The sequence below is a fragment of the Pseudorca crassidens genome, chromosome 2 (assembly GCF_039906515.1).
Source record: "Pseudorca crassidens isolate mPseCra1 chromosome 2, mPseCra1.hap1, whole genome shotgun sequence".
NCBI classification, from domain to species: Eukaryota; Metazoa; Chordata; class Mammalia; order Artiodactyla; family Delphinidae; genus Pseudorca; species Pseudorca crassidens.
The window spans coordinates 17,498,219-17,524,012 of record NC_090297.1 but is presented as its reverse complement, the minus strand read 5'-3'; the positions used below and the strand labels follow the sequence as shown (position 1 = coordinate 17,524,012).

At 53.2% G+C, this 25,794-nt stretch overlaps 1 protein-coding gene across 3 annotated transcripts in view; it reads right to left on the bottom strand.

Annotated features, from left to right (window-relative positions):
- EPHB2 (EPH receptor B2) overlaps positions 1-22,057 on the bottom strand; it is a 185,514-nt gene extending 163,457 nt beyond the window's left edge. For 2 of the 3 annotated variants that reach the window (XM_067723424.1, XM_067723435.1), the window contains exon 1: positions 21,930-22,049. In XM_067723424.1, the coding sequence (XP_067579525.1) occupies positions 21,930-21,990 (61 nt within the window). In that variant the 5' untranslated portion in view covers positions 21,991-22,049. Of the gene's footprint in view, positions 1-21,929 lie in introns of all 3 variants that reach the window. The other variant, XM_067723445.1, reaches the window with a different exon arrangement.
- Between the last annotated feature and the right edge of the window lie 3,737 nt (positions 22,058-25,794).

Below are 25,794 nucleotides of genomic sequence, written 5' to 3'. Positions count from 1 at the left end.
ATTGCAAAGAGCTGTGATGTCAGCTATTGTCAAAGGCCCCCAACTACAAATCAGAACATAAAGGGGTGGGGGGGGGTCCCTAAATAGTTACCTGTTACACAAAAATAAGGACCCTTTAGCAGAGGCACTAAAGGCAGCTTTAAAATCTAGTCGTGTGTGTGTTTGCGTGGGGGGCATGGAATGAAATGAGGTCATATGGAAATGGGCTATTTTTGTTTCAACACAGCATTTAAAAAATACTCTTAATTATATGAGGATAGAGGAAAGGTTTTCTCAAAAATTCAAGAGAACTGTTAGAGCTGCCCTCTCCCCCCAACCCCAGGCCCTCCTCCAAATCCTTCTCCCTCCCACCTCCAGGCGCCTGCCCACCACCTTATCCACACCCCCGTCCCTCACCTTCCCCAGGCCCCTGCAGCTCTTGGCTCGCACACCTGGGAGGCAACTGGCATCTGGGCAGAAGGAAGCCAGAACTCGCTGAGCCCCACCCTCTGAGCCCTTTCCAAATGGGCTGTTGTTTCATCCCTAAGCAACCCTGGGAGGCACAGATGGGGACACTTATCACCCCTGGAGCTCAGAGAGGCTGTGTCGCCAGCCTGAGGTCACACAGCCTGCGAATGCTCTATTGCACCCTGGAGCTGAGTCCTTTCCTTTAGAGGACACTGTCTCCCGGGGTCACTGCTGCCCAGCTCTGTAGGTCCTGAGACCCAGGAGTGAACCCTAGGACTGCTGGAACCGAGGATCAGGCAATCTCCTTGGGTGTGGACTGGGTCAGGGGCACAGTCTGGACAAAGGCATTCCCAGCTCTGCCTTCTGTGCCTGCCCTCTACACAATGATGATCATTTATTGAGCACTTACTATGTGTCACAACCTCAATAGGTAAGGACTATTATTATCCCCATTTTACGGATACAGAAACTGGGGCTCCAGAGCAGTCACATCTAGTAAGAGCCGACACCAGGACTTGAACCCAGCTAGTGTGTTTGCAGAGCCCCCTGGTTGGCTGCCCCTGGCTGTGCATTATTTAATCATCCTGGGCCCAACACGTGGCTTTTGTTTAACCCAGTCTTCTCACTTTGACTCTGACCTCCTTGAGGATGGCAAAAAGGCATAGTCCCCTCTGTATTGCTCTAAGGAGCCCAGCACACAGTAGGTGCTTAATATATGTAGATCCAAGGATGCTGGCCATGAGGTTATGGTGGCCAGGGCAGAAGGGGCCAAGTCTCCTCCTCCCGTTTTACAGATGGACGAACCATCGCCCCAGGAGGTGAAGGGACTTGAGCAAAGTCACCCAGAGGGTCCTGACACAGGCTGGACCTGGACCCAGGCCAGGCCCTCCCCCTCCCCCCTTGCCTTCCAGCCCCAGCCAGAACCATCCAGCACATGCCTCAGTTGCCAACACAGCTGCCAGGAGATTGAGTTGTCAATAACTTATTAATTTATGTTAGAAACAAAAAGACAGATGCTTCCACATCACAAACACCAACAGAGCCTCCTGCGGTGGGAGGTGGGGGTGAAGGGCCAGGATGAGGAGAGATGCAGGGTGCTTCCTCAGCTCTGCACCTTCCCACAAACCAGCAAAGCCAGGGCCATCTACTGACGGGTTCCCACTCCCACCACCTCAGTCCGAGCACTACCACCTGCCTGGCCTGTGCACAGGCTCCTCCCTGTCCCCTGCTTTTGCTCGTGCCCCCGCAGTCTCTTCCCTTCACCACAGCCGGAGCAACACTTTCTAAACACAAGTCAGATCCTGTCACCTCCTCAAAACCCTCCGCTGCTGGAATCTTGCTCAAGGTAGAAGCCAAGTCCTGACCGTGGCTCCCCTTCCCTTCATTTTTCTCCTTAGCATCACCAACACCTAATCTGCTCACTAGATATTATCTCCAGTCTTCCCCACTAGAAGGAAAGCTCCACAGAGCAGGGCAGTCTGCATGGCCCACTGTAATTCATCCACAGTCACACAGCTGGTTAGAGGCTTAGATGTCAAGGCACCAGGCTGCAGGCCCCCAGAGGCCAGGGACCCCTTGGTACCACCCATCTGAGTGCCAGAGAGAAGAGGGGAAGGGTCAGTAGACTTGACGTCCACCAGATGAGTGTACATCTGTCCCCACTTACCTACTGAGTGAGTGGCCCCACCAAGCTACTTCCCCCTTTCTGAGTAGCAGAAGCCTCATCCGTCCATCTAGAAGAACAATCCCAGTGGGCCTTCCTCCCAGGGGGCTGTGCACATCCAGTGTGCGAGCTCCGAGGGCAAGACCCATGATGTCTGATTCACTTCAGATCCCCACCCCCACCCTGGGGCTTGGCCCCGTGCCAAGCCCCTGCGGACTTCAATACCAGTCTCTTCAATTAAAGGGAGATGATGGATGTCACAGCACTTTGCCAACTGTCACCCAAAAGAACAAACAGAAGCGTATCCTCCTTTCACTTATCCCGAGAACCCACCCACCCTCCCTTCCTTCCTTCCTTCCTTCAGTCTTCCAGTCAATACATAGCTATTGAGCACCTACTATGGGCCAGGCTCTATGGCAGGCCCGGGAATCTAGCGATGAAGCAATTGAAGCATGGTTCCTCCTCTTATGGAGTGTATTATTGGGTAGGAGAGAAAGAGAGACGATCCAAGAAACAACATTAATTATTTTACAATTTATGACTTTGACAAATGCTGTATAGCAGCGGTCCCCAACCTTTTTGGCACCAGGGACCGGTTTCGTGAAAGACAATTTTTCCATGGCCAGGGGTTGGGGACCCCTGCTGTAAAAGATCGGCCTGTGGAACTATTGAGAGCTTACGGAAAATTTCTCTGAAAAAGTGGAGGATGGGTGAGAGTTGTCCAGGTGATGAGCAGAGCAATCGGCCTAGAGGAATCAGCCAGTGCAAAGGCCCTGTGGTGGGAAGAAGCCTAGGGAGCGTAAGGAATTGAAAGGCCAGAGTGGGTAGAACTGCTGGACCAAGGTGGGTGATGGAGACAAGCCAGAAAATGGGCAGGAGCCAGACGAAGCAGGGCCTCTGGGTTATGGGGAGGGTGGGTCTGTATCCTGAAAGCAATAGGAAGTCATGAAATGTTTTAGAGAAACAGCATCGTTAGATTCAAAATCCAATCCCAGCTCATGTTCTCCTAAAACAGGTCTGTATGTCTCTTTGTCCCAGGGTGGCCAGGGTTTGGGGGGATGGGGGTGGGGGGCGGGTCAGGCTCAAGTCTCCCAATTTGGAGATGTCAAGGCAAAAGGTCCTCTCCTCCCAGCATCTCATGCCCAGGTGAGAATGCCGACCATCCTCAAGACAGAACATTCCAAAGGTGTCTAGCTGCCCGCCGGCTGAGGTCTACCCGCTGGCCAAGGTCGGCCCAACAGCACAGTTGTCACAGAGAATTAAAATCGGCCCAGAAATTCAGGAAACTCGGCATGGCTCCCCCTGTGATCCTAACTGGGAGGCATTATCCCGAGTGAGCAGATTATCAGGATGTGTAATTTCTGGAATAAACACAGCTGTGTTTGTTTCTCTGAGCACTGCTCCAGACAGAGCGGCAGCCTGGCCTGCCGCGTGCAGCTGGAGCCTCGCACCTTGGGACGGACGCCGCCAGGCAGCGGGGAACACGCCCCTCCCGAAAGGCCTCCGGGTGCTGCCATCCGGACGGATCTGTCTGGCCTCCAGTTCGGAGCCCCTCGGGAAGCTAGCGAAGAGACCAGGGAGGTGCTGCGGTCCCAGGAGGGGGAGGGGATGTGGAGAAACCTCCAGGTCTTTTCCCTTTGGGATGGGGGCTGGTCACAATCGCCTGGACAATCTAGAGTTATTAGCTGTGGGAGCATCCTCCCTAGTGTGGGAGGTCCATGTGCAAGCACCCTGAGAAGGTAAGAGTCCATCCCTGGAGCTTTCCAGATGGGAAAACTGAGGTCCAGGGAAGGGGACCAGGGAGACAAGGGACAAGGGACATCGTACATCCAGTCTCTGCTTTGGGCCTCAATTTCAGACTCTGAAATAGGGGTCAGAAACACCACGGTGTTCACTCAACTCTGCAGCAGCTGTGCAGCCCTGTAGCCTGCAGGGCCACACAGAGCAGGGCTTTAATCTCAGCTCCATCGCCCAGGAACCCTGTGACCATGGGCAAGTCATATGAGTCTCAGTTTCCCCATCTGTAACATGGGGATAATCATACGTACTCCATGGGGTTGTTGTGAGGATTAAGCAGGATTCGACATGTAAAGGGCTGTGTGCCTGGCGCACTGTAGGGAGCCCATACATGATGGCTAGTCCTCCTTCATTCATTCATTCATTCATGGATTACTGAGCACCTACTAGGTCCCAGGCACCATGCCGGACACTTGTAAACAAGAGACAAAAATCCCTGCCTTCATGAAGCTTACATTCTTACGGGGAGGACAATCACTAAATGATGTTTTGTTTTTGTCGTTACTATTATTGCCTTTTTTTTTTTTTCTGCAGTACGCGGGCCTCTCACTGTTGTGGCCTCTCCCGCTGTGGAGCACAGGCTCCGGACGCACAGGCTCAGCGGCCATGGCTCACAGGCCCAGCCGCTCCGCGGCATGTGGGATCTTCCCGGACCGGGGCACGAACCCATGTCCCCTGCATCGGCAGGCGGACTCCCAACCACTGCACCACCGGGGAAGCCCTATTATTGCCATTTGACAGAAGGGCAAGCTGAAAGTCAGAATGGTTAAGTCATTTTTTAGATGCCCATTATTTATTTTGATCCCATCTTATTCTCAAAAGGGTTAGAGGCAGATGTTAAATAATTTATCCAAGTCTCTACAGCTACAAAAGGGAGCCACTGGTTTTAAAGGTTTTATCTCCCCTGGAAAGATTTTTAGCAGGTGCAGACCTAGTCCCAGGCCTGCAACCGGCCCTGTGTGACCTCAGGCAGGTGCTGTCCCCTTCTGGTCTCAGTTTCCCCACATGTCCGGCTCTAGTATTTTGCTTTCTGGGATCGTTCCTGGTGTGCTGCCTGGGTTGGCTAGGCTCTGTGGAATTGCTGAGCCCCAGCAAGGTGTCCACAACCTTTCCCTGGCACCAAGGGGTGAAGTGGGTGGGGTCGGACAGGCTCCCAGGAGCTCTCTGGAGAAGCTGGAGGGCTTCCAGGAGGGGAGGCAAGGGGCCAGGCAGCTGCCCTCCCTGACATGTTCACTCTGCCATGGTTCCCACCATTCTGGCCCCCCTCCCAGTATGTTCCCTACATCCTGGCCCCTCCCATGACCAGAGGAGCTGGCTGGGCAGGCTTAGCCTGCACCCAGGGTCTGGTTTAATCTGGGCCAGACCACACACACCCCTCCCAGCCTGCCCCTCCCCGCTCTGGATCCTCCCCCCACACCAGCCCCCATGGCCATCTTCATGAACCCTTCCCTGCTTCTGATTTCCTTCCATGGCTCCCTACTGCCTCCAGCATCAAGTTCAAACACAAGAGAGGCCTTGTTACTCAAGGCCTCTCTTACCTGGCTCCAACCTTCTCCCCAGCCTCATCTCCCTTTTCTTTCTTTCACACAGTTTCATTCACTGTGGCTTCTACAAACCCGCCCCTCTCGGCCTTCGCTCAAGCTGTCCCCTCTGCTAAGAATGCCCTCCATTCCATTTACCATGGGTCAAAAATCCTACTGGGCTAAATATAAATATGTCTTCCACCAGCCCAGGCTGGAAGACATTTCCCCTTTGCACTCAACAAATTCCATTACACCCAAGTATTTATCACTTCACCAAACATCTCTGAACCTGCTTTTTTATTGGCAAAATCAGTGATAATAACTATGATGCAGGGTTATTGAGGGGAATAAATGAGAAAGTGTCAGAAAAGCAGCTAGTATGGTACCGAGCACTTAATAGGGACTCAATGGTGAGAGGCTGCTATGATGATGTTGACGATGGAAGAGAAATAGGAGAAAGAGAAGGGGAAGGGAAAGAGACGGAAAAGGAGGAAGAGGAGGGAGACATTGCCCATCCCTCTGCTGGGATATAACTCTTTAACATGAGAAAGTCAATTCTGATTCATTCCCCTCTATGTCCCCCAGCATCCTGGAGGCTTTCATAAATGATGGTTGAATGGATAGACAGAATAAAAGGATGGATGAATGGAGAGAAGGAAGGAAGCTAGGACTATGGGAAAGAAGGAAGGATGTATGGACAGATGAATGGAAACCGATAAGCCTGGGGGAGACTGAGTGTGCTACCCCAGAAGCATAGCATCCTACTGGAAGCTGGGGCTTCTGGGACCAGATGCCAAATCTGTTCCCCTGGCTCCAAGCTCCTGTGCTCCTGGCCAGCATCAGGCTGCTCTCAAGGTTGAGTGAGTGGAAGCTCAGAGCAGCTGATGCCCCCGGGAGTTCAAGCTCTTCCCCCACCTGCCACCAGCCTCTGAGAGTACCAGCTCCTGACAGCAGGCACACAGCTCCAACACTGTGAGACAAGTCAATGGGAAAATAGGATTTACTTTACAGAAATTCACTTCGGGGGCCAACGTTTCTGGAACTCCCCAGTGCAGCAACTTTGGCAAAACCACAGTCAGTGGCTCAGAAGGTTTCTCCAAACCTGGGGAGTGTGCTGTTGACCAGCTCTTTCTAAGTCCAGAAAGTGGAGAATAAGGAAATATCACAGTCTAGATGCCAAAGGGAATCTGAGGGGGAGAAATGTACTCTGGTTTTTTGTGTTTGTTTGTTCTTCCATCCATTTATCCAACCTACTATCTAAAACATGCAACCATTTTGCCATTATCCATCCATCCATCCATCATCCCTCCACCCATTCAACCATCCCTCCATCCATCCAATCCATGCAATCTCCATCCTTTTCTCTATCTATCTATCTATCTATCTATCCATCTCTATCCATTTATCCACCTATCAACCTGCCCATCATTCATCCATCCATCCAATCCATGCCCTCATTCTCTATCCATCCAGCCATCAATCACTCAAGCTCCCATCCAACTGCTCAGCTATTTAGTTCTCCAACTGTACTCTACTCAACCAGTATGACTGAGGATCTCCCAGTATGGTTGGGGGTAAACCAGACACGTTGACACAGTATCCAGTATGATCTAACCTAGGCAATATAAAACAGGTACATACAAAGTGCCACTAAGAACACAGAAGTCACCAAGGACAGTCCAACACTACACACAGAAGCGGGAGGGATCAGAGAGGTCAGGGCAGGCTTCAAATAGGAGACACTCAAACTTGGTCTTAATACGCAGCAAGAATTAGCCAGAGGAAGAAGGTGAGAAGGGTACCCAGGCAAGGGGGCAACATAAAACAGCATGGTGTATTCTAGAAGTCCCAAGGCCTGAGTCCTCATGACCACTTGATTAACTGTGAACCCTGGGCCAGTCCCCAACTTTTCCAAGTCCATCTGCCTCTATAATTTCCCCTCGATTCCCAGAGAGAAAGGGCCATGTCCAACTACAGCTGGGAGCAAAGTTGCCACATGCTGCCCTGGCTTGTGCTCTGGTGGCTACAATAGAGGTAAACCTGATGGGGAGAAAAGCGGGCCCCCAAAGTTTTGCGGGAGAGCCTTTGCTGTCAAGTAGACACAGGTGTAAATCACAACCTCACATTTTGCTGTAAGTTACTTAACCTTTGAGTCTTTCTTCCTTCTTCTGAAAATGAAGACACCGCTAACAGTTCCCACCTAGGCCACATCGAGCACTGAATAAGGTAGAACAGGGGGATCCCTTGGTCGGCCGTAGGTATTCTATTCTTCCTAACTGCTGCCAATGTTCAAGTCCTCCTGGGTGCCAGGCAAAGTGATCTCAGACATACATGGATCACTTCTCAGTCAACATTAGTGCTTTGTCCATGTCAGCAATTTATGTTCAAATGGTTCAGCAAAAAATATACACATACATACACATACACCCATACAAAGAGGGATGCAAATGTGGCAAAATTGTCACAATTGTTGAATCTAGGTGAAGGATATATGGGTGTTTACTTAAAATTTTTCTGTATGTTTGAAATACCAAAAAGAAGAAAAGAGGGACTTCTCTGGTGGCACAGTGGTTAAGAATCTGCCTGCCAATGCAGGGGACATGGGTTCGATCCCTGGTCGGGGAAGATCCCACATGCAGCGGAGCAACTGAGCCCATGCGCCACAACTACTGAGCCTGTGCTCTGGAGCCCGTGAGCCACAACTACTGAAGCCCACCAGCCACAACTACTGAAGTCTGCGTGCCTACAGCCCGTGCTCCACAACAAGAGAAGCCACTGCAATGAGAAGCCCGCGCACCGCAACAAAGAGTAGCCCCCACTCGCCGCAACTAGAGAAAAGCCTGCGCGCAGCAAGGAAGACCCAGCACAGCCAAAAAAAAAAAAAAAAGGAGAAGGAAAGAAAAGAAATCAGCTCTTTGTCAATCTATCTTGACGTCAGGCTGCCTGAATTTATTTATTTATTATTATCATTTTTTAACTTATTTATTTTATTTATTTTTGGTCTTCGTTGCTGTACGCGGGCTTTCTCTAGTTGCGGCAAGCGGGGGCTACTCTTTGTTGCGGTGCGCGGGCTTCTCATTGTGGTGGCTTCTCTTGTTGCGGAGCACGGGCTCTAGGCGCGCGGGCTTCAGTAGTTGTGGCTGGTGGGCTTTAGAGAGCAGGCTCAGTAGTTGTGGCGCACGGGCTTAGTTGCTCCGTGGCATGTGGGATCTTCCCGGACCAGGGCTTGGACCCATGTCCCCTGCATTGGCAGGCGGATTCTTAACCACTGCGCCACCAAGGAAGCCCAGGCTGCCTGAATTTAGAGTCCAGCTCCACCATTACTGGCTGAATGACGGTGGGCAAATTATTTATTTTCTCTAAGCCTTAATTTTTTCATCTATAGGATGCAGGCAATAATAACACTAAACCCAGTTCCTGGTCTCTAGCAAGCCCTCAATAAGTGCTTGTTGCTACTGTTATTATTACCACTACTCTTATAAATCACTAAACCGCTGAGAAACTGAGGCTAGGAGAGGTTGGGTAAACACCTGCTTTTCATACATTATCTCTTTTATCGGTGATATTATCCTCATTTGCCAGATGAAACTAAGGCCAAGGAGGAAATGACCTACCCAAGGCGACACAGCTGGTGCGTGGAGAAGCCAGGATTTAAACAGTCTGACTGTCTCCGAAGTCCAGGATCTTGCCCCAGCCGTCTCCTGCCTCGTCTATGTCCCTGGACCCAGGCCAAGGGGCCTGGCCTCATCGGAACCCTTTCAACTCCAGAAGGGGCCAGTCAGAAGGGAGTCCTGAACTTTGCTGGCGCGGCTGGGCTTCCGGGCGGCTCGGGGACACCCAGCATCAGGGCCTCCTTGGCATCTCAGGAGCGCTTTCGACTGTTTTCCCGAGAGCCGCAGGAACTGCCATCTGAGGCTGTGGGGAGTGACAGCTGACACTGACGAGGACAGGCGAGAGGACGTACCAACCGGGGCCCCAACTCGAACAGATTCCCTGGGCCACAGCCTTTCGTGGGTTCCAGAAAGGCCCCACGGGTTCTGGCCGGGGCTGTTCCCAGGCTCTGCCTCCCCGTGAGAGGTGGAGAAGCCCCATTCAGGCGGACGCATCCCACTGTGCGCTAAGCCGCTTTCTCCCCACTTACACGTTTCAGATGCTTTTTGTCCTTCCGGCTTCCCATGGACTCAGGCCAAGTGACAAGTTGGTGCTGTGGACATATGTCGTCGCCATAATGGGAATGTTGACCCCACACTCTCTCCCTGCTGGGGCCAGGCAGCTTGTGCCCCGCCCCGATGCTTGGCATGCCCTGTTCTCAGCCACAGGACCCTTTCCAGCTCCCCAAATACATCACACACTCATGGGCCTCCCATTCGGATCTCTGTTGATGTCCCATTGCCTGGAATGCCTGCCTTGCCACTTCTTCACCTGGCTCTTCCTTACTAAGCATCTTAGAAGTCACCTCTTCTAGGAAGCTTTCCTAACCCCATTTTACCATGGAAGAAACTGAGGTGCAAAGAGGTAAGTTAAAAGGGCCAAGGTCAGGCTGTTTGTAAGTATCAGAGCCAGAGGTCCAACCTGGCATGGTTCTACTCCAAGACCACGAGCCTTCCATTCCACCAACTCTGCCCTCAAAGAAGAAACTGAAGGAAGACATGCTCTCTGCCTTCAAACATGGCAGATGCCTGCAAGAAGGGGCTTCTGCACCTGGATTGTTCTGGAAGGTGGGAAACAGAAACCATGGAGGGAAATTCCAGGAAAAAAGACTCCCCAGTCCAAGGTTATGAGGCATTTCCGACACCTTCACTGCCTACCAGCATATCTGACACCTTCACTGACCTTAGGCAAGTCACTTCAGCTCTCTGAGCCTCAAATTCTCCATCTGTAAAATGGAGGTAACAACACCCTTGCTACTTCTCCCCGCAACACCTCAGCTAGAGCTTGTAAACTGTCAGCCAGGGAGCCAAATCCAGCCAGCAAACACGATGTGGTTTGGCCAGGACTATATTTTAGAATAAACTGAGCAAACATTTAAAACCCAGTTTTTCCATAAACATCAGAATTTTGCAAACCAGGGCTTCCCTGGTGGTGCAGTGGTTAAGAACCGCCTGCCAATGCAGGGGACACGGGTTCGAGCCCTGGTCCGGGAAGATCCCACATGCCGCAGAGCAACTAAGCCCGTGCGCCAAAACTACTGAGCCTGTGCTCTAGAGCCCACGAGCCACAACTACTGAGCCCGTGAACCACAACTACTGAAGCCTGTGCAACTAGAGCCTGGCTCCGCAACAAGAGAAGCCACTGCAATGAGAAGACCACACACCGCAACAAAGAGTAGCCCCCGCTCGCCGCAACTAGAGAAAAGCCCGCGTGCAGCAACGAAGACCCAACACAGCCAAAAAAATAAAATAAAATAAATTAATTAATTTAAAAAAAAAAAAGAGTTTCGCAAACCAGAAGATCTGGCAAAACTGCGCCCTAATCCCGGCACAGCAACACGGTCAAGAGTGGGTAGCACCTGCCTTCTTTAGACAAGATGTGCTCTCCCGGGGCACTGCTGTTTGTTGAACGCCCAGCTCACCTCACTCATTCACAACCCGGACAGCCTGTGAGTCTGAGGTCTCAGGCCAGGACTCTTGGGATTTATTTATTTATTTGTTTGTTTATTTATTTTAATATAACTGTTTAATATGTTTAAGAAGGAAAAGGCTGAATCTGTTCAGTAGAGACAAGAAAGATACAAAAAAGACACAAATGGAAATTCTAGAGAGAAGGAACACACTGGATGCTATAAGAGCAGGTTAGACACTGCAGAAGAAAGAAGGCATAAGTACAAAGGTCACCACCAGAACAAAACCAAAAACCTTCCTAAATACCAAACATATTTAAATAAACCAGAGTAAAGAATTCACATCCGGTAGAAAAAGAAGCACAGCCAATAAAATACACAATATTATAAAATATCACAACAGAGTTGAGACCAAACATATCAGTTACATCAATAAACATGAGCAGGGGCTTCCCTGGTGGCGCAGTGGTTAAGAATCCGCCTGCCAGTGCAGGGGACACGGGTTTGAGCCCTGGTCCAGGAAGATCCCGCATGCCGCGGAGCAACTAAGCTCGTGCGCCACAACTACTGAGCCTGTGCCCTAGAGCCCACGAGCCACAGCTACTGAGCCCGCGTGCCTAGGGCCCATGGTCCACAACAAGAGAAGCCACCGCAATGAGAAGCCCGTGCACCACAACGAAGAGTAGCCCCCGCTCGCTGCAACTAGAGAAAAGCCCATGCGCAGCAACGAAGACCCAACGCAGCCAAAATTAAAATAAATAAATTTATATAAAAAAAACAAAAAACATGAGCAGGCTTAACTCACTTACTAAAAGAATAAGACTTAGACTTTGGGTAACAAAACTAGACCCCAAATAATAATTCAGCTCCCCTTGTGCAAATAAGAAACATACCCAAACATATTTTTAGTGTTTCTAAAAATAAAAGATAGACTAAGGTGTATCAGAAGGACTCTTATGATTTATTATGTGCTTATATTATCTGTGTAGGGACTTCCCTGGTGGTCCAGTGGGTAAGACTCCACGCTCCCAATGCAGGGGGCCCAGGTTCGATCCCTGGTCAGGGAACTAGTTCCCGCGTGCATGCCACAACTAAGAGTCCGCATGCCGCACCTAAAGATTCCGTGTGCTGCAACTAAAGATCCCGCATGCTGCAACTAAGATGTGGCGCAGCCAAAATAAATATTTAAAAAACTAAAATAAAATAAAATGACCCTTCCCCACATATAATTAAGACGAAAAGTAAACAAAATATATTGTCGGTGTAGGCTTGATTCCTGTTCAGTCAGCAAACAGAAGCCCTGTTTCCTGCTTAATGGTTTGACAATAAAATTTGTCTACGTGTTGCCCATGGTCTTCAACACATCTTTGAAGGCACTGCTCAGAGCTGTGTCCCCACCTACTTCACCATGTGCACACATCTCCACGTGCTCTCAGCCAACCTGTAGTCCAGACTTACGCTTAACAGCAACTGGTCAACCAATGCCTTTAGACATTCAGATTTCCCCCAGTGCTTCCCTGCTCCTACAGTGGCCCCTGGCTAAGGCAGGACTGACAAACCACAGTCACGTCATTACAGGTTCTTTTACGGTTGAATGAAGAACACAGCTGCTCCCTGGCACAGCCTTCTCAGGTGGTTAAATCATGATCCCCTATTTACCAAGGAGAAAACTGAGGCCCAGAGGGGCGATGTGACCTGCTCCAAGCCACAGGGGCGCCTTGGTCCCATCCTCCAAATTCAATCCCACCAGCCCAGGGCCTCTTCCTCATGCCTGGTCTTGAATAGCTATGACCTGGGTTATTATTTGTAATTAATTTGTAGGTTCCTTTACTGCACAAACATCTCTTTAGCGCCTACCATGCACCAGGCCTTGGGCGGAGCAGGGGACGAGGTGAAGTGGAGAGTCCCTGCCCTGTCGGTCCCGGTGGTAGACTGTCTCCCACGTGGCCACCAACTATACGGGCCGTCGCTAAACACAAAGCCGTCTCCCGTGAAGGGGGCCTACAGCTAAGTCTGGACCACAGGTTGGCCCAGAGCACAAGGAGATGCGCGCACATGGTGGAGTAGGCGGGGGGGGGGGGGGGGGCGATGAGCATCACCTCCAAAGACGCGCTGAAGACTACGCTGGGCAACGCACAGGCAGATGCTGCGTGTTAAACCATCAGCAGGAAACGACGCTTCCCTTTAACGACGGAACAGAAAATCAAGCCCAGTGTATTTCCCCTCTCCCTGAACCGGATGAGGAAGCCTGGGATGAATCTGAGATGGCTTTGTGACCTGCTTTGGCTGCAGGGGTGATGTTCTGTGACATTACAGCCCAGGCCTCGAGAAGTCTTACGGTTTCTGCTTTACCCTCTTGGGAGCCAGCCGCCAGGGAAAGCTCAGTGTAGACTACTGACCAGTGAGAGATCGTGAGGAGTGAGAGAGCGGGCCCGGTCTTCCAGCCTTCCCTACCAGGGCCACAGAGATGTGGGTGACCTTCCGGCACAGCCTCGCCGAGGGCAAGCTCAGGAGTGCTCCCAGCCGACACCACGTGGGGCAGAATAAATGCCCAGCCACTCCACTGAACCAGCAGAAACGCTAAATCACTGTTGTTTTGAGACAGTCCATTTTGCGGTGGCTTATTAGGCGGCAGTGGATAACTGATACACTTCCCAGGGGCAGAGCCCTGTCCTCTTTCCAGCTCTCTCCTCCCTTGCTTGGAGCCTGGTACTGGGCATTGAATCCCGGAGCTGGAAGGCGCCTCCAAAACCACTGAGTCCCACTTCCTCATTTTAGACAGGAGGTAGCTGAGGCCCGGGGAGGAGAAGCAATTTACTCCAGATCACAAGACAGACAGGGGCAGAGCTAGGAGGCAAACTTGAACCCTACAGGAGCCAGACAAGTAACACAAACGTGTGACGCAAGGTGGTGGCGAGCTACCCCCGTGTTCACGTGTTCTATCTGAAGAGGCAGCCGCTATTCGGCTCCAGCCAACTGTGGCCATGTGGGAATGTGGGCCCAGGGAAGCCAGATTGTCTGACTTCTCACAAAGCCAGAAACGGGATTGCTCTGTAAACGCTCTTGATTTTTAAATGTTGGCTGAGAATTCAAATTGGATTGACGATCTCTGGGCCTTGAGACTGGCCTTGGGCTTCAAGCTTGCTCTGGCCACTGACCTTGTGCAAGTCTCGTTATCCCCCCAGGCCTTAGTTTCCTAATCTCTAAAATGGGCCCCATGGCTCCCGCCCACTTACCGGGTTGCTGTGAAAACCCGACGAGCTAACGGGTTTAGAAATACAAGCTACGAATGGCCCCGTGACTGCTCCACAGCCTCAGTTCTCTGTGGAGGTACCCCTTACAATGCAATGAGTTAACACCCGATTTGTCTAAGTTAGAACAACATTATTCTGACCATTATGACAGAGATTGCATTTTTATGGCAGGTTTGTGAGTTCCAGAACCCTCCCGCTTGCATTATCTCAGGATGTTGATGGAGTCAGAGCTGGATGGCTGCCTTGGAGACCCTCGCCAGAGCCAAGCGTTTCCTCTGAGCCAGGAGATACATTCCAGAGGCCACTTGAAGGGCGGTGAAGAGCATGAGCTTCAGAGTCCTCCAGACCTGGGTTCAGATCCCTGCTTCCCACTCCCTAGTTATGTGTCCTTGGGCTAGTCACTTTCTGAGCTGCAGTTTCCACATCTGTAAAATGGGCGTAATAATCAAAGCACTGGGTAGGCTGTGGGGGCAGCTGCATGAGATGACATATACAACGCCCTTAGCAGAGCTGAGAGCTGTTACCATGATCATGTATGGAAGTTGGTGCCTGGCAGGCATAGATAGGGCCAAGAAGGAGGGCACAGCTATAGAAGATCTTGTCCCTTTCCTGGGATTAGGGAGGCTGAACTGGGGTGGGGATGGACCCTTGAGAAAAACCTGGATGGGAACCAGAGAGGCAGGCTAGATGGGCCTTTCAACTACTCAGCAAAAGTTAGATAGACTCAGAACTTAACTCTGAACCTTTGGCTTTTTCCTGGGGTTAAGTGAAGAGGGCGAGAGCTGGAGAGACAGCCCCCTAGTAAAACGGCACCCACGTCCCCGTACTCTGACTCCGGTTTCCCACTGGTTTCGAAAAATAACAGCCACAGTTAATATTTACTGCGTGCTCATCACACATGAGGTACACATTCAGTCTGTCAGCTTCATCTTTCATGGATTAACCCCTTCGTTCCTCACAACCACCTCAAGAACTATTATTATCCCCATTTTAGAAGTGACGGAACCAGGGCTCAGAGAGGTTAAGTAACTGACCAGAGGACACATAGTAAAGGACAGTCTGACTCCAGACATCCTTGTAACCCCCAGGCTATGCTGTTTATGGAACAAGGGAGAGAGTGGTCAGGGCTTGCCTAAAGGGCTCTGGGATTTCAGAGAAAGGAGCAAGTACTCCGGCAAGGAGTAAGGGTGCTGACATTTCATAGTAATGACAACTGATGAATACTGGCACAGCCGCGGGTCAGGCTGCTCTGCTGGCCACTGTATACAGGACCTCATTTAACCCTCACCACGAGCCTCTGACAGGCAGTATCTCCCATTTACAGATCAGCAAACTGAGGCTCAGAGAGTACATCACTTGCTCGAGGCCACAGAGCAGACAAGGTCTCTTCCCTGAGGATACCCCTACCCCCAGGGGGCGGCAGCGGGGCTGCAGATGGCTCCAGGAAGCTCACGGCCCAGGCTAAGGGGGTCTAGGCAAGGCCCCCAGGTGACACAGGAGCACCGAGGAGACAGGTGTCCCCTCTCCACCCTCCGGAAGGCACCTGCTTTAGAAGGCCCTAAAACCCTAAAATGCTTTCAAGGCAGCCTTATCAGACAGCCGATCCCAATCAGGAAGCTTCCAGGTGCTGTCACGACCAACCGCCCACTCCACCCCTGAGAGGTGTGCAAACACTCTGCCCTGCCCTGCCCTCCCCCAGCCAAGCCTCCCTCCGCTCACCAGCAGGCAGGCAGCCTGGGCCGGGGGCACTAACTGATTGATTTCACTTCATTTCAGTCCTTTCCAGCTTCCTGCTGAGGCTTCTCTTCCTCTTTCCCGGGAGTCCTGTGTTTTATCTTAGGGCACTGGGTGGAAGGGGGGCGCAAATCTGCCTGCCCAATGGAAAGACCTGGGGAGTGAGTTAAAAATACAGATCCCTGGCCTCGATCCGGATCTACCAAATCTCCAGCTAAGTCAGGCGAGCAGGCCAGGCCACGAGGTGGGACGGGGCCTCGGTCAGAGGTGCAGGCCAGGTCCACCTCTGCCAGGAGGCCATCCTGGTCTCACCCCTCCACCCTCTGAGGGAGCACAGCCCCGCTGCCTCATCCAGCCCAGGCCTGTCACCAGCCAGCTCCATCTGCCCCTTCCTTTAGGGGTCTCTCTGCCTGCAGGGGTTTGACCTCCAGCCTAAGCTCACAGGTGAGCTCTGGGCAGGCAGAGATGACAAGCTGGTACCCTGGGCCTTGCTGAGTACCCAGCATAGCTGCCCAGAGAACCTGCCCCCATCCTGGCTTTGGGGCTGATGCAAAACCTTGATGAAGTGGCGGTGGCCAAAAGCACCAGGAAGGACAACCCCCTAGGAGGGGCTGGGGCCACAGCAGGGCAGGGGGGCTGGCAGTAGGGCCACGGGGCCAACCTAGGACTCAAGCCCCCCACTGTGAGTCTGGGTATAGGCTTGTGTTTTCACAACTGTTTTTGAGAATCTTCTGAAAGCTAAGGCCCCTCTTCCTTGGAAAATCACATTAACATCCAACATTCTATTATAATTTCAGGGTGATCCCAGAGCCCCACAACTAGGAAGGCCTGTGGACTCCAGTTGAGAGACCCCCACCCTCAGTTCTCTGCCATTGTAAGAACCAAGTATTTGCCCCCAACAGGGCCCTGAAGACGGAGGCAGAGATGGGGCTCCAGGCCTGCCCACACTTGTGGGGTCACCATCCCAAGGCTGAGGGACAGTTAGGAGCCTGTGCGATGGGCTGGGGGAGACACAGAGGGCTGATTCGTTGCCTGAACAATCTAAATGCCAAAAAGCGGTGGGGGGGCAAATTAGGACACAGCCAACACTGACCACACCCATAGGCACTCCAAGGAAGAGGGCCCTGGTGGGGCTGAGAACAGCCTCTACTGTACATAGCCACGTGCCTGACATTTTATGTGGGTGTCCACAAGAACCCCTGAGGACACGGTGTCCAGCTCCTTGCCCAGGGCACACAGTGTGCAGTGTTGGGATTTGAACCCAGGTCTGATTGCTCAGAAGGCTGTGCCTCCTTTTCTCTACTCTACAGTCAGTGAAGTTGGCCAGCCTTGTTTCCCACCAAAGCCGGAATCCCTTCTCCCACCCAGCACCTGACAGGAAGGAGGTGCCTGGTGACTCTTTTAAAATATATAGATGGATGGAGGAATGAATAAGTCAACTTGCTTTTGAATTCGGGCTTTAAATCTAAGCCCTGATTTCCTGGCTAAGACGAATACATGAAAGCAGCCTCCTTTAAAAATGAGAAGCAGGAGAAATAAACATAAAAGAGAAACCAATTCTAAATTAATCCCACTGAAGGTCGCTGGGTCTTAGATAGGTAATGCCCAAGCAGAGGGCTGGGCTGGGAGTGGGAGAGACAAGAGGTGTATGGCAGGGGGAGGGGCAGGCAGGCTCCCTCAACCCCTGTAAGAAGGGGGACTTGCCAAGCACACAGCTGCTGCTGGCCCATTTGAATCCTGAGCTCTGGCTGAACTGATCTCTGCATTATCCCCATTGGCCTGCATTCTGGATCCCTGCTCACATCATCCCTATGCTTCTCCCTCCTGGAAGATCTCCTTCATCTCCCCAGCCGGATGACTCTCTCCTCCATCTCTGTATCATTCTCCAGATACTTACTGTATAACACAGTATAATATATTCGTTCATTTGTTCACTCAACATTCATTCATTCATTCATTCAACATTCCTTAGCTGATTATGTCTTTCAGTTACTGGGCACCATGTGACTGGGCTCAGATCAAGGCACTGGGCTGCCGTAGCAAACATGGCAGACAAAAACCTCTTCCCTCCTGGAGTTTACAGTCTAGTGGCCAAGATGGACACTAAACAAGGAAACCAACAAATCTCTGATACCGTTTCAGATGGCAGTGGGTATTTTGAAGTAAAACAAAGCAGGAGGGATAGAAAGTGTCTGAACTGAGCCTGTTTTAGATGAGGTAATCAGGGAAGGCCTCTGGGAGGTGGTATTTGAACGGAGCTCTTTTTACCACAACTGTGGACACAAAAATGAGCCAGATGAGCTCCCTCAGGGAGCTCAGAGTCTAGCAAGGAAGAGACAAGCTGGCCTTCTCTTGACTGGGTAGGACGGGGTCTGGCTCACCTGAATATCCCACACACTGAAGCCAGTGATCTTTCCAAAAACAAATCTGGCCAGGTCCCTCAATGTCTCAAGAACATTCAATGGCTCCCCACTGCCCTCAGCATCAAGTTCAAACTCCTCAGCCTTCCATCCGAGCCCTGCTCTCCATTCTCAGCCTCATCCCCCTTTGCTGCCCTCAACACCCATCTCCCTCAGATACACCCAAGTAAGTACCCAATCATCATGCCTCTGTGTCTCTACACACGCTGTTTCCAGGCAAAGAATTTGCCTCCTCTTAGTCCCAAAGTTAACCTCCTTAACTTTTGGGAACACAGTTCATTAATGTGGCAGGTGGCTGACAAAGTTTTGTTGCAGAGAGAATGGGAAGTAAGAAAATGAGGCAAAGAATAAAGCCATAAATGACAAAGTGACCGGCTTTCCATCCTGAACGGCTTCTGCTGCCCCAGGTGGTTCACAACTTCCTCCTGGCAGTACTTGGGATACACTTACCACATTATATCTTGCCAACTGTTTCCCCATCAGTTTGTCCCCTATCTCCCTGCCCGCCCCAGGAGCCAGCACCACACCAGCTAGATAACAAGCTCCATAAATATTTGGAAACCAAAAGAACAAATGTACAGAGGAGACCGGTTTTCTCTAGACTTCAACTTTTGGATTCCACCTAGCGGCTGGTCTTCTGTTGGACACGTCCCTAGCGCACTTCCATCCTCTCCAAGTGCCCACGCCGGATGCTCCAGACTTGCGTTGCCTTTGGAGGGTCTCATGGTTTGGGGGAGATACTAAGATACTAAACTCACCATCCTGACACAGGGACCCTCCCCCGCCTGAAAAAAATCTACACACACCCTCTCTCCTCTCTCAGAGGCTGGGGATTTCCTAGACCTTAACACTCAGGACAGCCTTGTTACTACAGGGCACGAGGAGGGGGAAGGGCCAGGAGTGGTGGCCACACATCTCTGGGTACTGGGAGCCCCAGGGGCTGCCCTCCCATCACTCCAAGTTTCAGACCTGTTTTTACAGACTGTGCTACTCCCGGGAGGATCCTGTCTCTTCTGGTTGTGTCACTGAACAGCACTGCCCATCCCCATCTTCCATCCCCCAGAGGCCACACAGTTCTCCAAGGTGACTTTTTGCCATCCATTATCTGGTCTGAATCTCACACACACGCCTAATCATTGGCATGATTACCCTCACTTGACAGATGAGAAAACTGAAGCTCAGGGAAGGGAGGCAGGGTGCATATGATGGAATCCTAGGAGACTAGGTTGAACACTTTAGACCCAGAGAAGCTGAGCCCCTTATAGGGAAGGGAGCTGGCCCAGGGTCCCATAGTAAATGAGAAGTGGGGCCTCTGACCTCCACCTCGCACCACCTCCCCCTCCATTAGGCCAGCTCCTTCTTAACCCCTAATGGACTAGACTCCTTAGTGTCCAGGGGGCAAAGGAAGAGCCTGAAGCAAGGTCTGGGGTGCCGACCACAGCCCTCCTCCCAGCCTGCCCCCCAAGTGGCAGCCCAAGCAGCCATGCCCTCCTGTGACGCCAGCAGCCGATCAGCCCTGTGTCCAGGGTCCAGGGCCCTGGGTCGAGTCTGGCCAGAGCCCACCAGATTCCGACCGCCGCCTCCCAGGGACACGGCCGGACAGACGTGGCCCTTCCATCCACCCCACGGTAATTAAAAACACACCCAGGCCTTTTCCAACACGAGAGGGGCCAATTTTCTTCCCCTCCAGCACCGCTGACTACAATCCGAATAGCAATATTTATGCCAAGCTCCCCATAATACTGTAAACATCCCAATGTATAGCGGGCCAACGCATGAGTCATTTCCCCAAAGCCAGAGCTAATAAGTGGTACCTCAGCCATATTCCAGGGAGCTCCCATCAGCACCAGGCCTCAGGGCTGCGCTCCACACCCAGGGTCCGTGGCACCCTTGGTGCCCCAGTGGCCCCACTCCGGGAAACCTCAGGCGGCCGCCAAATCCTCCAGGAGCCGGAGGACAGCTGCCTCTGTGCCAGAAACTACGGCTGCCATCCAGGGACACCCCTCCACCCCCTGAACTGCGGTCACTAAAGCACTCATTACTGAGAAACTAAAGTTATAGCACGGGATCCCCCATTACGCCTTTTGCAGAGGCTGCAGCCTCCATGCCTGGTCCGATCAGGGTTTTTTTTGTTTTGGTATTTTTGGGGTTTTTGAGCTGCAAGAAGGAAAGGGGCTTCACATCATCCCCAAATGGCCCGAGATGAAGGTACCCCTCGGTCCTATGGTGGCAGAATCCTGGAAGAGGTCACCCTGTTTAGGGACAAGAAGACCCAGCAAAATGAACAGAGCACAAGCTTCAGAGACCTGAGATCCCCATTCTATTTTTATCACCCAGTGACCACAGGGTGAGACACTGACTTTTCTGAGCCTTAGTTTCCCTTTCTACTAGAAGGAAGTAAGATTCATACCCACCTGACTTTCGTGGAAGACTTATTTTGGGGAATCCGACAAAATTGTGGGTGGGAAAGCACTTTGTAAAGCTTAAAGTATCTTGTCAACTGTGCAGCACGTTGTAAACCACAGTACTTTGCATATAGTGCAAAGTACTTCATAAACTGTAAAGCGGTTTGAAAACTGTAAAGAGCTGTACACATGAGAACCATTATCCATATTCCTTTCTTGCCCTACAGGCTCGTCCATTTCTGGTGGACACACCCAGACCCCACTAACTTTCCCTCCAGAGCAAGCTGGCTCAGGAGACTTGGCAGCCACCCTGACCCCTTGAGGGTCGGGTGGGACCAACACACGAGGCTATGGAGAGACGGCCCAGAGACCCTGGCCAAGGCCAACACATGGCAAGAGCATCTGGTCCGGCCCTGGCGGCAGCTGGAGAGTTCCCGGGGCTCCAGCGGCCACTCTGAGCTCTGCCGCCAGCGGGGCGGTGGCCGGCAGGGGTGCCCGGAGACCCCGCGCAGCTAAGAGATGCCCACGGACCCATCCCCCCCGTAGTCCTCCAGGGAAGGGGACCCCATTGTAAGCCGCGGGCGATGGGCAGGCACCAGAGCGGGGGTGCTGGCGCGCTCACTTCCACTCTGCCAGTCCCCGCTCTTCGGGGCTCCGACCCCATCCCGGGGGCGCGGACCGGGAGCCCCCACCCCAGCCAGTCGCGGTGCCTTCCTCCCTCCGCTCCCTGCCAAACTTTCCAGCCCCAACTGCGCGCCGGGCCCCGCGGCCGGCGCCCCTCCACCCCGTGCCGAGCAAGGCCAGGCCCGCGCGCAGGGGGTGGCCGGGCCGGGGGCGGCGAGCGCGCGTGGGCAGCCCCCGGCCCTGGGCGGCGCTCGCCGGGCTGGCTACAAAGCCTCCGCAAGATGGTCCCTTCGCCTCCTCCTGGCACAGTCAATCAGCGCCCGCCGTTCCCGGGCGCCCGTGGGGCCCGCGCCTCCCGGCGCGGCCGGACACACCTCCCCGCGGCCACCTGCGCCCGGCGCGAGCCCCGGGGCAAACTTTGCGGGCCGCCGGGCGGAGGTGGGCGCCGGTGGCCGCTCATGCCCGGCCGCTCCCCGCCCCCATCACCCGCCCGCCCGCTCACCTTCCACGGCGGCGAGCAGCGGCAACAGCAGCAGCGCGGCCCCCAGCCTCCGCAGGGCCATGGCTGCGCTTCCCGGGGCCTCGGGCCGCGGCGCCGCGGGGCCCGGGCGGCCCGGGCGGGAGCGCGCGCCCCGGGCTCGGGGGGCCGGGGGGAGCGGCGAGGCGCGGCGCACAGACAGCCGCCGCCACCGCGCAGCCAGCAGAATGAGCCATCCAGCCCGGGCAGAACGGGGACCCGGGCTCCGCCAGCGCTGGGCGCGGCCCACCTGAGCCGCGGGCGCGGGGGGATCCCGGCCGGGCCGCCGCTCCCCGCGCGCGCCCGGGACCCCAGCTGGCCGCGCGCGCTCCTGGAGCCCCAGCCCCCCGCGTCCTCGGAGCCACCCGGGGGCCTTGCGGGCGCTGGAGCGCGGAGCTGTCGCGCGCTCCGGCGACTGAGACGCCGGGCTCCCCCCGCGCAGCAGTGGTCTCTCCCGGCGCTGTGGCTCCTCCAGATAAAGCAGCGATTTCAGCCCAAATGTTTCTGAATTTTTATTGAATGCTGCAAAGCCGGAGAGCGTCTGGCGCGGCTGACAGGGGCAGGGAAAGGGGACCCTGGGGGAGGGCGGGGGAAGGGGCTGCCCAAAGCGGGGCGGGCCCTACCTGTCAGGGCCGGGAGTGCCACCCCCCTCGCCTCAGCCCTGCCACCCGGGTCCCTGCAGCTCCGAAAGGGACCGAACTAAAATGAATGAAAAAAAAAAGGGGGGGGGGTGGAGATGGGAACAAAACAGGCGTCTTTCCCAGGCGCTGGGGCTGGGCTGGGGCCTCCGCCTGGGAGAGTGGGCCTTGGCGCTAACACTGGGGCCTGGGGTTGGGGGGTCACTCTGGCAGGGGCGGGCCGGGCCCTGGCAGGCAGACCCCAGGCCTACCCTCCCTGCCTTGTTCTGAGCGAACCCACCAGCCCCTCCCTGTAGCCCCTTCTGTCTGTACACTGGATTTCTCTCTCTCTGTTCATCTTGTTCCCAATGCAGTTTGGGGGTGGTGCAGATGGGGGGGGGGGTGTCTCGGGAAGCCACCCCCGCCCCCATGGAATGGACCTGTCTGTGCAGCTATGGTTTTGTGCTGTGGTTGTCCCTTCAGGGAGGACACAACCCCTTGTTCCATCCCTGCTCTGACAGTCTTCATCACCATCATCATTAAGGGCTTTGCTGAGGCTGATGGTGGCCGAGCTGCAGGGGGGCTACAGGAATCACCCAGTCAGGGCCTCTGGCCTTTGGTAGCCACACTCCTGACAAACAAGACTTAACCAGGAGCTTCCTGCCCTGTGGAGTGGGTGTAAGTGCCCAGTGGAGGAACAGACGGTTGAAATTCAATCGATGCCACCCGGACCTCTCCCATCCCTTTGTCCCACAATCTATCAAAACGTCCCAGCAATCCCCTCCCTTCAGGCCCACCCTACAGTTCACACCAAGAAAAGGATACCACAGACTCTGAGACCCCATTTAAGGTTTGGAAAAGTGGGTCATCTTTAGAAGCTTCAAGGGTCCAACTGAAATGGGCATCATCCTGGAAGGCCCCCAGGAGGAAGTGAGCCAGGAAGGCTGGGAGAGACTGCCTGGGAAGCAGACAGAGCAGAAGTGAGCAGAGATAGGAAATGAGGTGGGGGATTGCCCCCTGTTAAGCTTCAGACTCCTCCTTGGCCAGGGTCAAAATCCACTGGGGTGTGGCTGGCCTTTATTTTTAGTCCCTGCTTCTCAGACTTTTCAGGGAACCCAGGGTTTGAGAGACCCTGAGCTTGACCCATCCTGGGACAAGACTCCCTCTCCTGGGCAGAGAGGCTCCAAGCTATTGCACTCGTCAGTGCCAACATCCAGGTGCCCCACCCCTTCCCAATTCAAGATATATTTTGTGAGCACCTGTTATGTGCTGGGGGGATTCAGCACTTCTGTTGCGTTTCTATCCCCTGGGGCCCTTGTCCCCATTTCCCCACCCCATTGGTATTTCCCTCTGATTCCAAATAAGAACAGCAGTGGCATTTGTTAAGGACCTCGTACCAGGCACTAGGCTAAGCTTTGTTTAGACAGTGTTCCCCTTAATCTTTCAACCCTATGAGGTAGGGGCTCACCTTTTCAGTTGATGAAATTGAGGACCAATTTGTCCAAGGTCACACAGCAAGTCAGAGCTGGGATTTAACCCCAGGCCTGTCTGACCCCAACACTGATTCCCCCCTTGTGCCTTTCATGGACACAAAGAGCTCAGCGAGTCATTTGTCGATTTCCCACATCTCCTTTTCACAGGTAAGGAAGCTGAGGCCTAAAGAGGGAAGTGACTCACTCAACATTATATAATTAAGTGGACATCAGTCCAGGGCATTTACCTGGCTAAAAAGAAAAATAACGATAATAATCAAATAAAGCCCCCTTCTCTCCCATCTTTTTCTCCCTACACATTATTTTATTCCCCATTTGGGAGCCCAGAGTGTGGCTGGGTTTTGCAGTCTGGCGAGGCCCCTCCTCACTGGTCTCTGTGGCAACTGCCTTCAGCTGTGCCTTTGTCCCAGCTGTGCCCTCCCCCTGGTTGTCCTCTCCACGCTAACGGCTTGGATTTGCCCCCCCCAGCTACCACCAAGAGCTTTAATTGACATTGGCCTCACCCCCCTCAGACTGTTTGCGCTTGTTATCTGTTTCCTGAGAGATGGTTAGCCCCATGCACAGCAGCCCCTTCATTGCTGGTGTCTCAGATTGTTTGTTTCTAATTTGCATCTTATCTCTACCACCCCCTTCAGACTGGGAGCTGCCTGCAGGCAGTGCAGGGACTCTGAACAATATACTCCCGGGCGGGAGGCCCCAGAGAGCATCTGACCCGATCCCCTCCTCAGCAGAGGAAGAGGCGGCTTAAGCTTCATTTGTCTAATGACAACAGCTACTCGCATTTGCAATCACGCTTTAACAGTTTACAAAGCAGTGTTCACACCCATCAACTCGACTGATGCTAATTCAACCAGCCTATCCTGCCAGCCAGCCTGGCAGCAGTGGGAGCTCCACTTTTCAGAAGGGGAAACTGGGGCTCAGAGAGGGAAAAGAGTACTTGCCCAAGGACGTATGGCAAATTTGGGGTGCAGCTGGAACTAGACCTTCAGTGACCTGACAGCGTTAAATCAAATTTGATGAATAAACATTAATGGGGCACTTCCTACAGGCCAGTTACTGGAGAGGCAAGGACACAGCTGTGGACCTGCCTGACAAGGCCCTGCTCTTTTAAAACCTACATTCTGCTGTGTAAGACCTATATATGGACAAGATAATTAAGATAAGGATAAGTGCTAGGAAGACAAGACAACAGGCGATGGGACAGTTGGTGACTGAGAGGAGGGGGATATTCTAGCCAGGGAGATCAGAGAAGGCCTCTCTGAAGAGGGAACATGAGAGCTGAAAGCTGGATGACAGGGAGTCCACCATGTAAAAGTGCGGAAAAAGAGTTCCAGGTGGAAGGAACTGCAAATGCAAAGGCCCTGGGGTGGGAATATACAGGGTACCTTCTAGGAATAGCAGCTGAAGCATGGCAAGCAATGGGAGTGTGGAGGAGATTAGGTGTCGGAGGAGGAATATGATTGTATTTTAAGCACAATGGGGAGACATAGAGGATTATAAGTAGAGAATGAACTGATCTGAGGTAGAGGAAGCAGTATGAGCGTGGTTCAGCAGGGCCTGCGGGCAGCATGGGTGCTAATCTGTGCCGCCATCCTCCTGGTCTAGGGGGCTGGCTGGGCCTCTGTACCCCTAGACTGAGACTCCAGGGTATGTCCATGCCCTTCTCTAACTTGCTGTGTGAGCTTAGGCAGGGCACTCACCCTCTCTGGGCCCCACTTGCTACAAATGAAAATGCGGGCA